The 17,420-nt window shown below is 38.1% G+C and overlaps 1 protein-coding gene across 1 annotated transcript; it reads right to left on the bottom strand.

Moving 5' to 3' along the window:
- Positions 1-3,835: 3,835 nt before the first annotated feature.
- On the bottom strand, positions 3,836-14,301 carry LOC135684376 (MAM and LDL-receptor class A domain-containing protein 1). The gene is made up of 10 exons (XM_065199918.2): positions 14,161-14,301; positions 10,843-10,980; positions 10,429-10,685; positions 9,075-9,147; positions 8,610-8,792; positions 7,838-8,011; positions 5,085-5,228; positions 4,706-4,962; positions 4,301-4,379; positions 3,836-4,113 (listed from the first exon to the last, which is right to left on the bottom strand). The coding sequence occupies exons 1-10, from the start codon at positions 14,258-14,260 to the stop codon at positions 3,968-3,970; spliced, it is 1,551 nt and encodes a 516-aa protein (XP_065055990.2). The 5' UTR covers positions 14,261-14,301; the 3' UTR covers positions 3,836-3,967.
- Positions 14,302-17,420: the final 3,119 nt, after the last annotated feature.

Raw genomic sequence — 17,420 nt, 5'->3', positions numbered from 1 at the left:
GCCATCCCCTATCAATATTGCAATTGTCATATCAATCATTCCTGTACCTGCATTTCACAAAATTGAACTATAATTAAACAAGTTAAAGCAAGTGAAACCCGCATACAAGACTCTTCCTCGGCAAATTCTTGGCTTCCTCGGCAGTACAGGGCAAATTCTTGAATCTCTGTCCCTCTATGATGAACCTTATCGACTGCGCAATGAAATAGGGCATTGGCTGGTTTTAAAGGGTACATTCTTTTACATATATTTCAGCTGCGACAGTTAAGAAGCTTAAACAAGTGTCATCAAACTAATGTAAATGATTAGTTCACAGAGGTCTGTATCAACATGCAGTGCTCTGACATGTGAAATTACCTGCTAGGGAGAGAAGGAAGCCACAACACATAAAAGAAATGTACCTTGACAATATTTTGAAACAAAGACTTTTTCAAAAGGCTTGCTTAGAGAATATGGAGACTGAAAATTGGACCTGACTCGCTGTTTAATACCTATTTCGATGGCGCGCTAAGCCACCTTGGAACTTGTTTCTTAAATGCTAATTATAACAATAAAACAGCGATATTCCTTCAGCGAAAAAATAAACTTGAGAAAATCTAAAGCTATGCATTGAAAAAGTAATTAAAAAAACCTGATCTTCCAGGGAGTCGTTCTTGAGGGGACTTGAATAATTTTCAAGGCTCATCAAATGCCTTTTAAGATGTGTTTTGAATAGGCATAATGATGAAAGTTTTCTTATATTAACTGGAATGCCATTCCAAGCCTTAATGCTCGAGTAATGAAATCCTTTTTTGGTTATTTCAAGGTTTAGCTTGAGAATGTGGAATCTCTATAGTTCCTTGTATTATAATTCGATATCAAATATCTTTTTTGGAACATATAACGTTAGATGCCATTGCTGTATGTGTATCATCTGCATACATATTTGCTTTGGAGAAGTCCAAGCAACTCTCAAAGTCATTAAGGTACACAATGAAAAGAAAGGAGCCTAAAAATGAACCTTGAGGATGGCCACAGAAAACGTGACTTGCGTGTTTCTTTGCATTGCCCCTTGTTTACAGAGCAAACAAACTGTTTAACATTCCCAATGAAACACCTTGAAGCATTGCGGGCATTTTGCGTCTTTTTCTACAACTCATTTAAACACATTTCTTTTATAAGCAGGAATTTGTCTAGAATGATAAGAGCTGGTAGCCCTCTAAGCACATGAAATAAATTTTTGCACTGTCAGTTTCATGCTTATTCATTATTAAAACTCGCCTTTGCTTGCCTGGTGGAAAATGAGGAAATCTGACGAATGATTTTTTTTACTTTTGAGACAATGTAGACAATTGCTTTTGTCACGCCCTAAAGACTCCCCGATGCTCAGGAAGTTAGACCCCATTTACACTGTGCCGGATAAAATTTATCCGCATAAAAGTTGTTCGGATTGATTTGCGTTTACACTATGCCGCACAAATTGTGTCCACTTTGCCCTCCCGTTTACACTGTGCCGGATAACTGCAGTCACATGACCTAAATCATGCACAGAACGCCCAAAATGGAGTCTTCTCTGGGCAACAAAGTAATAACAAAATTGCCGCTAATGTAAAAAGATTTCATTCTCTCTTCAGAATCATCTGCTTCTCTTTTAGACCAAATCCAAAAATATTGTCAATACAAATTAGGCCTAGTTTGTTTTAATAGTTTGTTCTTGAAACAAAACGACACTGAACTAGCAAAGAAAGTAGGGAAAGCTGACAAGAAAGCTGACAAGGATGCCAATTTTACGTGGACTGGCAAGATACTGCACTTTTAACACGAGTATTTATCGACAACAAGGCAGCCAAGATGGCGAAAGGTCTTGATTGGGAGACAGTGAAAACTAAAATTGGATGAAAAAGCCAATCGCTTTCGAGCAAGATACGATGTGGATGAAATTTATCCGGATAAATACGTTTACACTGTACCACATGGCTACCCGAACTAATTTCATCCACTTTCCTAGGTGAACTAATTTTGTTCGGATAGCCGCTCTTAAATTCGTGCGGATAGCGTGGGTCTAGTGTAAACGCGACGACTATCTGAAATAATTTTGATGCGGATAAAATTTATCCGGCACAGTGTAAACGGGGTCCTAGTCTCTAGGAAAGTCAACCAAATGGGTACCCAGACAATGAAGCTGACAAATGAGCAAACATTAGACAATGCGGATTATAAAATTATGAAAGGGGGAGGTATTTCAAAGGAATCGCCTTTCCTGGGGGTCCTCATTTCAAAGTTTATTCAATAATGATCAATATAATGATCATAATCATTGAGGGAGCATTTATTCGAGAGGGAGTTAAATCGTTGTAAGGTACCGGCTTTTGATGGTGGTTTTAATTTCATCACTTCTCCTACGAGGACTAGAAAGCTTCCAGCTTGAAATCTTTACCATTCGGAATTTAGTCAATGAAACTATAAATAGAATGTAAATAGTAAATAGAATACCTATCTGTTCAGTGAAATAGTTCGCCTGACCTGATGGGAAACCAAAAATCTTTGAAATGGGCTGAACATGAGAATCTCGTCCAACAAGAGACAATTCAACACTTGCTATACTTAAGGAAAATTATTGATTGCTAGTGGCAGGTGGGCTCTGGAGCTAGAGCATAGGCTTCTCCCTTCATAGTGCAAATAATGTTGGTAATGGTGTTTGTTTTTAAAAAGCGTTATCGCTTTCAGAAGCAGCCGTGATGGCTAACTTTAGCAAAAGAATGCAATTATCAAACAAAAATTTGACTTTCTTCGTTAGTGCTGGTCTAATTTTAGTTTTTCTAAAAAATCAAAAGTTTTTCTAACACGGACAAATTTTCCAAGCAAATTTGAAACGACTATTTGCATAAAGAATGAGTCAATTAAACAGGATAATACGCCTAAATATATCAGTGATCTAGTTTGTCCATCTGAATTAAACTGCTACATCAGAAGACATTTGGAGCATTTAAAAGCACTCTGGCAATCAAGACTTGAAATAAATTGTATTTGTTTTTCAAGCAATTTTCAATCAAATTGACAAGAGACTGATATTTTTGTTGGGGAGACCAACGAGTGAAACTCTTCTAGTGTGCGAGGCTACCCTCCGTTCTGGATTCAAAAAGCATGCGATATCAAGTTTAATGCGCATGCTCTTTGATTTCAGTCCTGAGGGTTTGTAGTGACTCTACTTAGGCCTGTTTACATCAATTTTTCCTTCTCATTCATTCCATCATTTTCCCACATTCTCACATCGCAGCACAGGTATCCTCTACGTCACTCTTATATCACGCATTCGCTAATCCCTATTGTTTGTCAATCTTTGCCACGCTATTCAATTTACTCCTCACCTTTACTCACCCTTCCTATCCTTTGTTTTCCTTACATCATTTGTGTTAATTTTAGATATTCATTTCTGTATATAAGCATGTTAATTTATATGTAAGTCAGTTCAGTTCAGAGTTCAGTTACAATCACGCAACGCACTGTCTCTCTCTCTGGCTCCGTGTTCTCTGCACGTAAAATAAGACTCGCTGGGTTGGAAATGACACGTTAGTCAGGGATGGATTTATTTAGTGACTGCATTGATCGATGTTCCGATACACACTAAAGGTTGCCTCATTCATTTGAAGACTTTCTCTTCTTCGATTCCCAAACAAGATCGAACATTGTATCAAGAAGTCGAGCCAGATCTCAAATTAACGTTTCCACATTTAATGGGGCAAGGTTTGCAACTTGCTGCTGGTTTTCGTAACTAGCAGCATGTTGAAAGTTCAATGTTTACATCATTTTGGCATTGAGAAAAAGAGAAATATGTTGAAAAATGAGCATTAATTTTCTAATGACAAATTCTTTTTGCAAAAATGTAATAAATAATCTGCTTTCAATCTAATAAATTTACAAAAATAAACTTCCATAATTTATTAACAAATGTTACACAAATATTTTACTGCATTTCATTCAATTTTCGCTAAACTATTCTCTTTTGCATAAAAGGTTGGTAAATTAGAAAAATACAAGTTACAAGGACTGTACACAGCAAAGCCCTAGAGGGTCCTTTTTCATTACTCCTGTTTATTTTCTGTGCGAACTTCGACTTTTCAGTCTTCTTAGAAACTGAAATAAAATAAAATGCTTAATTTAGATAAACCATTGAAACGTCAAATCTCAAAACGTAGCTGGCTGGAGGAGTAATGTAGCTACCAATTACTTTCGGTTGGCAGTGAACATAAAATCACGATCAGCTAAATGTTAAAAGAAAGTAGCTTGAAAGGGTGTTAAGAATAGGCACAAGGGAACTTACCTTTTGCCTCTTCAAAGTGTATTGTGTCGATTGCAATGTCACTTTGAAAGGTCTTTCCTACTGCTGCTTCAAAAATTATCTAAAATTTGATAAAATTCATTTACGAATGTTTTAAAAATGAATTTAAACACAAGTTAAGCTTATCCAAACAAAATCTGCAACAAGCTAATCGGTATGCAAATTGTAAAATATAAAAAATGCAAATCCAGAAAAGCTTAATATAATAATGATTGTTAAGAGTTTGAGAAAATATTGGAATTTTTTGGCAAGCCTTAACTTAAACTTACAATAGATGTTGTATCAAAATACTGAAATCCCTTTAACGATTTAGAAAATCATATTTCGTGAAACAGAAATGAAATGTGACATTTGCAGTAGGTCTCAAAGTTGCAAAGTAGCGCGCACCTGATAAGGTACTGGGCACGAGTAGTCGACTCTTCCAAGCATCCACTTTTGGCCGTGGTTGCCGCCAAGCCTCCAGATTTCTCTAGTTGCGTTTCCCGCTCTGATCAAAACACGAAGATAATTGACACTTCTTCCATGCATATAAGTAAAGAACTTAAGGCTCCTCGACCGAGTTGGTTTCATTATCCCGCTGATCAGCCTGGCGTACTGTCCGTGTTTCGCAGGCGATGAAGACTCGAGGTAAATGTACTTCCCCTCTAGAATGCAAGGTTTTTGTTTATTGTTTTAGCAAATATTTGTAAACTATGCTGATTAGTGCAACAAAATATTCATAAAAGTTATGGTTTTCTATAACTGAGATTTGCATAAGACAACTCACGTGAATTATTTGAGTGGTCTCCTGGAGGACCCGTTCCTGCGGTACCAGTCCAAAGGTATTTGCGATGAAACTGAAGTGAATTGTTCGAATTCGTCCATGTACAGAAAGGATTTGCGTCGTCGTCGAAGTCGCAATTGTCACTTCCTTCAAATAAGTGGCACAAAATTTAAAAAGCTATACATAAAAGCAAGATAAGATAAAGAGCAATTTTTCTATCATAAAAATTTACCGTTTCGTGGCACATTTGTAGCAGCCTATCACGGACTTACCTTTATTCTTTCACGCACGACTAAGCGATTATGGCATATGGGTATAGCGGCTCTCCCATCGACCACTCTGATTTTCTTTTGCATAGAGAACATTTCCAAGCACTAAAATCTCTACGGGCTAACAATGACATCTTTATTACGAAACCTGATAAAGGGTCTAGAGTGGTAATTTTGAACAAAAAGGACTACATCAATAAAATGGAGGTAATTCTCCACGACAAAGAAAAATTTGCTAAATTGGGTGATGTCGAAACACAGGACAAAACAGCCAAACTAAAGTGGAAACTCCAAAAACGTTTGTTGGAACTGCTTAACTCAAAAGTGTTGGCTACAAAAATTTATGATAGGATAAGATCCACGGGCTCTCAACGACCATAAATGTATGGCTTCCCTAAAATATACAAACCGAACATCCCACTTAGAAATATCTTGTCTATGATTGGCTCAGCAGAACACGAACTGGCTAAGTGGTTTTCTGAAGTTTTGGACCCTGTTTTTCAAAAAAATTCAAAAATTGCATAAATGATTCTTTTACGTTCGCTGAGTCCATGCAAAACTTGAACATCGAAAACGAAACATCTTTCATATGTTCTTTCGACATTAGTCGTCTTTTAACAAATGTCCCTTTGAATGAGACCATCAAAATATGTGCCGACGCTTTGTACCGGAGCGAGCTTAATAGTCCACCATTCCCAGAGGAAGTATTCATTGAACTGATGGAAACTGCAACACGTTCAGTTGAATTCAGCTTTAACAATGAAATGTACCAACAAAAGGATGGTGTCGCTATGGGTAGCCCTCTGGGAGCTGCCTTGGCCAATATCTCTGTTGGCTTTCATGAAGAGCGTTTTTTCGACTACGACCAAAAGCCAGGTGTCTATTTTCGGTATGTGGATGACACATATACCATTTTCAAAACAGAGGCTGAGTGTGATATTTTTCTAAAACACCTTAATAGCCTACACCCAGCCCTCCAGTTTACGTTTGAAAAGGAAGAAAATGATTCCTTGCCATTTTTAGATGTTTTGGTCGAAAAGTCTTACACTAGATTTCTTACCAGTGTATATCGCAAGCCTACTTTTACCGGTCAGTACATACGCTGGAATTCATTTTGCCCAAAACAACGCAAAGTCAACCCTGACAAAACTTTAGTACATAGGGCACTGATGATCTGCTCGAAATCTAAACTGCACGCTGAACTTGAAAAACTTAAAACGATCTTTTTGGACAACGGCTATCCAGAAGATGTCATTTTACCTGATACTAAGGAGAAGATCGCAAGTTTATCAGCTGTTCAAAAGTTTGGTCCGCAAAAGTGCCCAGTTTATTTGAAACTATCATGGATTGGTAACACTTTCTTGGGATTCGAGAGTCAGATTAGGCAAGCCATCACAAAATGTTTCTTTGTTGTCAATCCTCGTATTGTTTACAGCACTAGGAGAGCCCTTCCATCCATTTATAAAGATTGCGTTCCTACCAACCAAAAAAGTTCCGTCATTTATGAATTTACGTGCCAGTGTGATTCTGGCTACGTAGGACGCACAACCCAAAGATTGAGGGATAGGATAAAACAGAAAAAACCGCTACTGTGTAGACAAAAGGAGTTCATTTTCACCTTAGGACTCCACTGTGAACATTCTAATAGGCAAGCGGCACTGATTGGTCAACCTTTACAGTCATGTGCTCGTGTTTCTGATTGGCCTATTTCGATCCACAACTGGCTATATATATTTCTTAGCGTAGAGTTTTCGATCTTTCTGACGTTTTAAACTCTGAAGAGTGTCAGACGAAAAGCTTTAGTTTACTAAATGTTTGCCTTTTTCAAAGCCATGTATAAAACAGCATGTTCCTTTCAACATGAGAAACAAAACTGCCCCTCAAAAAGAACAGCCTCCTCGATCTTGTAGGTCTAGAAACACTGTTAAAACAAGTGATTCTGCCATCGGTCAACATCTTTTAGACAACCCAGATTGTGCAAAACTCTATTATGACGACATGTTTCGGATAATTGGCAGAGCCCGGTCGTCCTTCCATCTAACAGTTTTGGAGTCTATCTACATACAAACGAAAAAGCCGCCATTGTGTAGACTGAAGGAGTTTGTTTTCTCTCTTGGACTCCAATGGTAACTTTTTCTGTAGGCACGCGGCACTAATTGGTCAACTATACCGATCTTGTGCTTGCTTTTTTCGATTGGCCTATTTTGATCTACAACTGGGTATATATTTTTCATCGTGTTCTTTCGGACCTTCATTCTGACGTTTTATGCTCTGAGGAGTGTCAGACGAAAAAGCTTTTAGTTAATATGTTGTAAAATGTTTGCTTTTTTCAAAACCACTTACTGTTTTAAACAATTTGTTGAGAAAATGGTAAACAAAAAATATTTCAAGTCAGATTTAAAACAAGAGTTTCGGAAATCAGAAAACTGTAAAAATTGCCAGTATTATCATCAGCTAAAGAATGTTTTGCTTTACAATCTAACTCACCTGAATCACAAAAGCCGCTCCAGCAGGAGACCGATTCTGTTGCCGTGCCAGCACACGTCCTTCCTCCAAACTGAGGTGCTGGTTCGCTGCATTGCCTCGTTCGCCATCGTTTGCCACTACCACAGGGCGATAAGCAAGCAGACCATAATGACCAGGAGCTCCAGTGCCCATCAACTAAAATGCAAAAGAGAGTACAATAAGTTTTTGGTATTGCAAACTTTGAAGATGTGAAGATGAACTAGACACTAAAAGCGGAAACATATCACGCTGAAGCACTTTTCGTCCGACACTCCTCAGAGTAATATCTTGTGTAGACAGAAAGAGTTCGTTTTCGCTCTTCGACTCTCAAACTAGACGAGAGGTTAGCGGTCGCTGATTGGTAAAAAAATAACCATTTCAACGCGTCTTGCTTCCTTTCATGTTGGTTTCGATCGACACCTGGATGAAAATTTTCTGCCTTCATTTGGTCGTTATCCGACGTCTATACACTGAGGAGTGTCGGACGACCGCATGCCATGTTTCCGCTATTTCGTGCTTTTTCAAAGAGTACAATATTTTATTGTTCGGGAGCCGAGTCTAGATCCATAGTGTTAGGGCTATATTTTATACATTTGTCTGAATCTGAGCCAATGAGAAAGTACCTCATATGTACATGCGGAACGGACCTTCGAACAAATGCTGCTTCATCTCCCCAATAATTTAGGTTATGGAGAACATAACAGTAAATGAAATGCAAAATGATATTGAAAGTGAGTGAGAGAAAGGCACTTACCTCTACAATGGGAACTATCACAACTTGCGACTTCTTTCTGCAAATTTTCATCTGCCTGAGCTGCGCAACCTTCCTCTCCACTCCTGATGCAGAGACGAAAGCGTTCCCTTCTGCACCAATTATTTTGCACTTGGCATGTGGTCCATGAATTCCACTGTGACCAACCTGTCCTTATTGGTTTGTCTGAAAAATGAGAAATATTTTAAAATGCCTCTCGTAACATTACCGTATTTCGCTCTTTAGATAACGTATCTTGGTAAAAAACGCCGGTACTACATATGGTTTGGTTCAAATGACGTGAAGAGAAAGTTTCAGTTACTTCTGACGCATAATGTGTGCAAGGGAAAAAGATCCAAAACATGCGTGGAAAGTCAATTGAGATGTCTTAATCACAAAGATAAGCACCAATATGAGCTGTAGAAGGAGCACCAATAGGATCTAGACGAGTTTTAACATGATACAAACCGTCAATGAAAGTTATATCATCTATTGCTATGTCGCTCTGAAAATTCCTTCCGACGGCTGCTTCAAATGTTATCTAAAATGGAATTCAATATCTTAGCAAGATATCGTTTGAAGTGGCTCAAATGTAGAAGTTGATCTGAGGTTAACTGATCTAAAGTTAGGTACATGGCATGGCAGTCGTCGTCGAGAAAAGCATTGCGTACGCATGTGAATGGTGCTATAACTGTGAAATGCTTGCTATATGAGAACAATTGACCCAGTAAAGCAATCAGGGTGCGCATAAAGTGATAAATGTGTCTTACTAAGGGTGTATCCCTTAGGAATTTGTAAACTTGTAACCATGTTATGGTAAAATCACGTGGGGAACTTTCGTTTTTAATTTTGGCAGGATCAAAATATAACGCAAAGCATCACAAAAGGGGACTTCTGCGTTTCAAGGAGCATGGTTTTCCTTCGTCTTCCAATGCTGACAGGTCTTGCAGAAAAGTATGATGAACATCCCACGGTGTAATATTTTAGCAGCACCACCCCTCATTTGGCAATACCCTAGATTGACACTCTCTGAGGGGCAAAACAAGGCAATTCCGACCTTTAAAAATCCTTAATTTTGACGATGTGCTATTACTATGGCTGTTCCAATTAGACTACTCATGGCTGTTCCAAATTTTGGTGTGATGTAACCACTTCTAGGCGAGTTTAATGCCACAATGGATAATCTATTCTATTTTCATCCAAGAACTAGGGGATCCTACCATCAAATAAAACTCTTGTCTCACAAAATGCAGTTCTTCATCGCCCCCCCCCCCTTCCGCATCGAGGCTCGCTGTGCATGCACAGCTCAGTATGTTCTGATTAGAGATGTATTCCTATTGGCTATTTCAACTCTCGAAGAACCCAAATCGGAGTTCACTGAGTCTCCTACAATTAGGATTTCTAAATGTGACGATTCATAATGAGTACTATTAGATGTATTGGTCAAGAACGTACAATATATCTCACACTCAAGTATCCTTAATGAACACATTAGTTCATGTTTGTGGACCCAAGCACAATGGGAAACATCAGTATATTTCCACGTATATTACACAGTGCGACCCTTAATTATTTTCTTTTTGGTGGGGTTAATTTGCTCAAATTCTAATCACCGAAATCATATACGCCGTTCGCACGCTACACCAAAGAAAATGGAGCTAACGTATAAAAGCATTTGTCGTCGTTACATCATTACGGTCATGTTAACAACTCTATTCACATGCGCTAGGTTTCACATGCAATAGGTTGTTTACTCTCATTGTACATTCATTCCGTCCGTATTGATCGGCACGGATGCGGATCAATAAACTGTAGCTCCTACCTGATACGGAACTAAGCTGACAATCCTCAGTTTGACTTCAATCCATTTCTTTCCCTGATTCCCAGACATTTTCCAAAGTTCGTTTAATGCTTGGTTCTTTTTTTGAATGAAAACTCTTAAATAATTTACAGTACTGCCATACATGTATGCATAGAATCGCAAGGTTCTGCCAACAGTAGGTTTCAGTCTCTTACTGGTGACTCGAGCTCTTTCCCCAAATTTGACATTTGATGACTCGAGGTAGATATAAGAGCCATCTGCGAAGAAACCGAGGGAGAGTGAAAGTTAGTTGGCAGCATTTCTAGGCTACCCACTTTAGCAGACAGGAATCTGCAAATGAAGGCAATGACAGAAATCACGATTCACGATTCTCACGTGGCATCTTGAAGAGAAAATGGAAGTAAAATGACTCACTTTTGTATCTTGAATGGTCGCCATCTGGCCCAGTTGAGTGGCTCATCGTGCTGCCAGAATGACGCGTGAAAGTCAGCTCTGTACCGGCATTCTCCCAATGACAAAGTGGGGTTCGGCCGTCATCAAAGTCACAATCATCTACAAAACAAGACAGTAAGGCTTTGTCACATAATTTTGTCAGCGACAGTCAAGTACCCTTGCGAGAACAAGGCCTCGCTTGAAACTGAATCGTTAAGTATGCACACGTTTTTGAAAGAATAACTTGATTTTAACTAATCATTCTGAGCCAAAAATTGTTCTTCAGTCATTCTTGAGGGACATATTATGTACGTATATTCGAGATAATCGAGAAAGCAAGTTTGGTCGTGAGCACTCTGCTCAGTCAGGTTTTTGCTACTTTTTTCTTCGCCAGGAAGGCATTTTAAGAAATGAAGCATACTAGCACGATACAAGCTTGACAATCGTAATTAAATGTTTTGTGAGACTTTCATTCGCTTAGAAAGCTGTGTTACTTTTGAAAAAGTTCAGGGCAAAAAATTTCTTTTAAGATATGAGGCCGGCAGCCAAGCTTTTCGAACAATTTTTCCTCTTCTGGCTTCTTCAAGGCTCTGCTACCAAGGGTGTTTATTCGATTGATGCGAAAACACTCCCATGTACTTTTATGTCATATCATTCTTTTATGTCATATGTCATGTCATATTATGTTAGATCTTCATCACTAAATTGTTATGGTCGAACGATGCTTATTATTCTATTTTTCAGAATTGCAAATAACTTTTGTTTTCATATAGTTTTAATTAAACATAGTCAGGCCCGTCGGAACCGGGGGGCTGCGGGGGCTGTAGTATGTTTCCTTTATAACAGCGTACTGAATGAGAAGGAGAACAATGGGCAACCTCCCCAATATGAATTTCGTTCCGATGGCACTGATAGTGCATGTAATTGTATATCCTGGACAAACTGTCTTTATATGTACGTATAACATAACAATTGGTGCAAATTTTCAGATAAAAAATTCAAGCTTTTAAGTAAGATAATTTCTTCTGAGGTTTTATTTTTTGGGTAATTCGAAGCCCAAGTATCATTAAAAATTTAGAAATTTCAGCTACATTCTAGAATTTGTCTTTAAGAAATGCCACTAAAGGTGCTGTCATTAAGTCTGGATGGTAATGGGGTGGAAACAAACCCCTGAGTATGAAACTCTCTGAGGATAGTTTGTGGGGGAATATAATTTTTTGGGGAAAAAAGGTGTATGAAATCGTATTTTGTAGATACATTTTTTGAAAATTTTTCTTAAATTGGTGGCAATATCTTCACGTTTTATGACTCCTCAAAACCAGAAGAGCCAGATGCTGATGTTGAAAAATAATTTTTATGTCTCGTTGCAAAAAGTTACAAATGTCCTCTGACAAAACGGTGGGGGTATGAAATGCTTTTGCATATTTTTATGGAGTTTTGGATTTTTTGCAGTTTTTTCATGGGGTTTGAAATTTTTTGATGCTTTAAATGATTTCCTTTTGTCCTGGTACCGGTCAGACTTAGTGTTAGCTTCCTAAACGACACATATTCAGTACCACAGTTGATTGGCTGATAAAATCGTGAGAGCAAATTTACATCAGAGTTCTGAATCTATCTGCCATCAAACGTGAAAATCCTGTGAAGGAGCGAACCTTTGACGGCATTAGGCTCAGCCTTTGAAGGTCAATCCATAATTTTTCAAATCTTCGAAATTGCATTAACGTCTAACTGTTATCTCATTACAAACTTAAACAATATTGCACAAAGCAGCAGTCATATTTAGCCTTGAATATCTTTAGCATATTATATATTTGATTAAGATTATTCAGCAGGACGATGTAATCCATCGAGCGACTCACTAATAGTTCTATTATTTTATCTTGCTAGAAAGCAATCGCAAGAAAGAATACGACTCGCCATGCACGGCTTGTCAACTTGCAACTTGCATCGTTTTAATTCATATTTTGTGTGCATAATCTTATACCCTGTCAGGATCCCTATCTTTTGGTACTTGAGCAATCTGACTGCCCCTGACCGTTTCATAGACACCATATTTGTCTTGCAGAACAAAGGGAATTAGTAAAGATGGATATGAAAAGAAGGCCACAATTGCCTGGACCTCATTTAGAGTTCTCAAGTAAGCGTGAGAAAAGAATTTAAGACTTGATAAAGGAAGCATAGCTCTCGATTTATATTAAAAATGATATTAACAACGAATGGACTCATTTCAACGGCGGAAATTTCTATCGCCTCAAGGAGGGCTTTCCAAGGACTTCTCATTGATCTCCACGAGTTGATCCAACAAAGGAAGCAATTTAAAATACTGAGCCAGCATATGGGATAATATCGTAGTTTCACATGAAAGGGAATATTGTCTTATATTTGCAATGTTGGGAACGAGAATGAAATGGCAGCTTGTTTAGTGTCTTGTTTATGCCGGGGCTCAATTTCTATATTAAGCCAATATTTACGATAAAAAACCTCGCGGTTTGTCACCAAAGGACGAATATATTTTATAAGGCAAGGCAACCTCCTTGATTAACGTGCTTGTGGGTTAAAATCTAAATCCGCAGTTTGCCGCAGTGCATAAAAACCTGGCAAACGTTGAAAGAAGAGCTCCGAAGGTGCAGAGCGTGTTACCCAAAACATCCCTCTCCACGAAAAAGGAGATCACATAAATGTTATATTTCTTAATTGTCGTGTTTCTGAGCAAGTTGACAGGACAGTGCAATCTTTGAGGAAGGGTACAAATAAAATTAACTGTTTCCAGTAAAAAAAGACACCGCAACACCTCTTCTCCAAAACAATGTTTGTTGAAGATTTAGTATCATGATTATCTCAAATGGATCCAATGATTGAACCACATCGAATCTTAGTATAAACAACATTGTTCAATGGGGGAGAGGGGGATGCTGTATAAGATATTAAGAGATTTATTGTGATTTACAGAGACTTTTGGCAGACAATGTCAGTCGTCGGCCACTTATGTGCTTGTCAGTAGCTAAGATATTGGCTTTTCGATAATTGCGAAATAATTATCTTTGTTACATCCGTTAAGTGAACCAGGCCCTACAATGATACCGATGAACGCTTTAGCTTGCCCCCAAAAGCTTCAAGTAACATAAGTAAAATACTTTTATTTGTAAAATATGGTTGTTCCTACACTTGTTTATCAAGGCTGCCCCCCCCCCCTCCAACAAAAAGTTGTATCTCGGCCTTTGGTTTCTAACGAATTTCCATTATGATAATTTGAGTTTAGTGCGTAAGCGAAGCATGAAAAGATCTTGCCCTGCAACTTACCATTTTCGGATCTCTTCGGCCGATCGTTGATTCCATCGCGACCCTGAATGAAAACTGCAGTTAAAAAGGTCAGGAAAAAGCATGTTCTGACAGGAGACATGTTTGCGCTCGTAATTCAACACAGCTCCAATGTGATATCTTCAAATATTGAAACAGCACAAAGATTCTGTCTAACTCGCGATTTATTTTGGGGAATTGTAGTTAGACTCGATTTCAGGTTTGACCTGCACTACATTCGCAGTAGATTTGCTTCGACATCGTGTCCTTCCTGACGCTGTCAAACAAAAAATGCTTGTTCTTTGAGAATATAAACCACTTTTGTTTTCTAGTCTCCGCCAGAAATCACGTGATTTTTCGATATAATCATTCATTACCGTAATGTTCTTGGCGAATGGCGGGTGCTTAATCGTGCACCCCGGATCATTTCCGGCACGGTGTTCTTGATTGCTATCTGCTCTGTTTGTTTTCCTGCCTGTGAACCCGCAAGCATAGAACTCTATCCATTTTCACAAGTAGCGTCAGAAAAAACGGAAATCTACGAAACATGAGACCAACACATGTTGGAAAGGTTTGTCCGAAATCTCTGGTGTTTTCATCAAATATTTACACTTGCCTAATACGTGGAAAAGGACAAACGCAAAAGATACAAAGTAAATCGGCTGGATTGTTGATAAATACATTGCCAATATTCTGATGCTTGACCCGACTGTTTCTTTCATAACCTAGAGGTTGCCTACTTGTCCTTTTGAACATATCTCTCAGCTTTGAATGAAAACAAACAAATTTACTTTTGTCAACATTCACCAGACGGACTTAAGACAAATATTTCTTAGCTGTCATTTGTTTTTATTTCAAATTTCAAGCCGATCGCGTCCCTGTAGTTTTTAGGCGATTTCCACATGATAAGAACGGAATATAAATTCCATAAACAATTGTGTTTGTTGAACGATCGCCGAAGTAGAAGTACTTCCGTAAATAAAAACAAAAATTTTCAGAGAATGATGCGGTTTTTCGAGATACACCACGGACAACAGAGGCTTATATGGGCGGATTGTCCAACAAGCAATTGGAATTTTCACAATTATTTTTATGAAACTTTGAAAATGTTCAACGCTGGAAATTTCTTTATTTTGTTAGATTCGAGAACTTAAGACGTTTCTTCAAATTTTTGGATGGCAACTGTTATGTTCGGCAATGTGCTCAGTGGCATATATAGAGTTCTTAAGTGGTGATGTCACAAAAAGCCAGTTTAAATGATTCTCCATTCTAGAAATGTTTTTTTGCGATACTTTTAGAACTCTATAGAGATACTGAAAAATAATTTGTTTGGTTAAAGCATCGCAGAATAGGTCCTAATTATTACTAGAAAACCAATGAGTCTCTTTAACAAAAACTTGCTTTCCCCTTATATAACCATAAGTCCTCGAATAAGCCCCCACCTTGGAATAAGCCTACATCCACAAATATTTTTTGAATATGAATGGAATATTCTATTTTCTTTTTTTTCGACGATGAGGAAAAAAATATTAAGTGTCATAAATGTCATAGTGTATTTTGCATGACCTCGCCTGCGCACGTAAAGCCGGGAACTCTTTCGTCGGAGATTCGCAGAATGGACACCCCCAGTGGTATTCTAAAAAATTCTGTTGTATCCGAGTGTATCTTTAAGCTTTTCAGAATTTAAATCTGAAACAGTAAGTTGTTTTCCAATATCGGATGTGGAGAATAAAATTCTCCTATCACAAGGAGATACGAAAATACAGTAGGAGGAAGCCGGAAAGCCCAGGCCACAGTCAATTTACAGCGCGCGGCTCAATAGGATCATAATTGCGATCAAATGTTCAAATCAAACAGATTTAGAATTGCGCTATTATTTTCTATCACTTGAAACTAACTAAGTTGATTAACACGCAGTCATTGTTTAGTGACGTTTCTTGACGCGATCCTCGGAAAAACGTGAGCCGAGCAGTGACATCAAAGTGTCTTAAAACTGTGCAATCAGCAGAAACAACATTTCAATCTTTTGGCTGGAGAGGCAGTCTCTAGCAATTTCCAACTGCTTTCTTGAACTTGCTACTAGTCTCTCTTTTTATTTAGTAATCTGAAAAACAAAGAAAGGGAAAGAAAAAAAAAGGAAAGGGGAGGAGAGAGACTTGTAGCAAGCTCAGATTCTCCTTTCTGCTTTTTCCCTTTCCTTATTTTTCAGATTACTAAATAGAGAGAGAGACTTGTAGCAAGTCCACTGCTCTGTAGCCGAGTTCCGATTTTTAAAGTACAGGTTTTTAGGTAAAATTACCTAATTATTGCTTCAGTTACATGCGCCTCGTTTTCCTTTTGTTCAAGAATTCGTTTCGCTTTCAAGCGTTCGCAAAATGCGAATCCTACTGTTTTCTAAAATCGCCGAATTTAAAATCACATTTATTTTCAGATGCTTCAAAGAGCAAAGGCCGCAAGATCAAAGACTGTTGCTTTGCAGATAAAAAGAGTTTAGTTTTCCTTTTGGATTCTTCACGTGCTTAAAACCAAGTTAAGTAATGGAACTAGAACTATCATTTCATCTTGTTTAAAAGATAGAGATTTCCCACAAAATAGCAAGCTTATTTTGGGTAATCTTTTGGACAAATTTTAGTCATCAAAGTTTTTGAAAAAACTAGCCTGTTATTGAGCAACTAGCCTGAGCTAAAAGACTCGATACAAAAAAACGTGTGCCGGTAGCTAGTGTTGGGCTACTCTACTATTTGAAAGTATTTTTGGTTAGTATTGGTTGATACACGTTAGCGTGAAAAGGTATCAAAGAACAGAGATTGATTACTACACGAGCGAAGATTTGCAAAACGTAACGAGAACAGCTAGAATGAATTGAACCAAGGCTAGATCAATGGGAGACAGAACTTATCCAAATAACCATAACAAATTAACTCACAATAAAATCCGATTACAGTGGTTATCGCATTATTCATATTATTTTGCGAAACGAAGGCAGCAACAAGATCTCAGATCGGCGCCATTAAAAAGCTCAGTTTTCCGATTTAAAGCCTATTAAACATTTATTGGTCTTTAATTTCCCCCCTGATGGGAGATGACACAGAAGTAACCTTGATTCTGAAGTGAGCGATAATTCTATCTAAGATAGAACAAACCCTATTGCATTTCACCCACGGGGAAGAAGTCGTATACCAATACTCCGGGTACTAGAGTATGACGGCAGCTTTGATCGCTTAGCCGACATTTAACTACCTTCGTAAAAAATTTCTCTTGAG

Source organism: Rhopilema esculentum, chromosome 21, assembly GCF_057945365.1.
Source record: "Rhopilema esculentum isolate cy_ngs chromosome 21, ASM5794536v1, whole genome shotgun sequence".
NCBI classification, from domain to species: Eukaryota; Metazoa; Cnidaria; class Scyphozoa; order Rhizostomeae; family Rhizostomatidae; genus Rhopilema; species Rhopilema esculentum.
Note: the sequence above shows the minus strand (reverse complement) of the source record. Positions and strands in the feature narration are given on the sequence as shown.

What these genes read in the sequence shown, in the direction of transcription:
- LOC135684376 (XM_065199918.2), bottom strand. Translation starts at nt 14,260, where the DNA reads ATGTCTCCTGTCAGAACATGCTTTTTCCTGACCTTTTTAACTGCAGTT. An exon ending in GAGCGGCTTTTGTGATTCAG is followed by an intron (nt 5,229 to 7,837) that starts GTGAGTTAGATT and finishes ACTTATTTGAAG; the next exon opens with GAAGTGACAATTGCGACTTC. An exon ending in AGACCACTCAAATAATTCAC is followed by an intron (nt 4,963 to 5,084) that starts GTGAGTTGTCTT and finishes CTTGCATTCTAG; the next exon opens with AGGGGAAGTACATTTACCTC.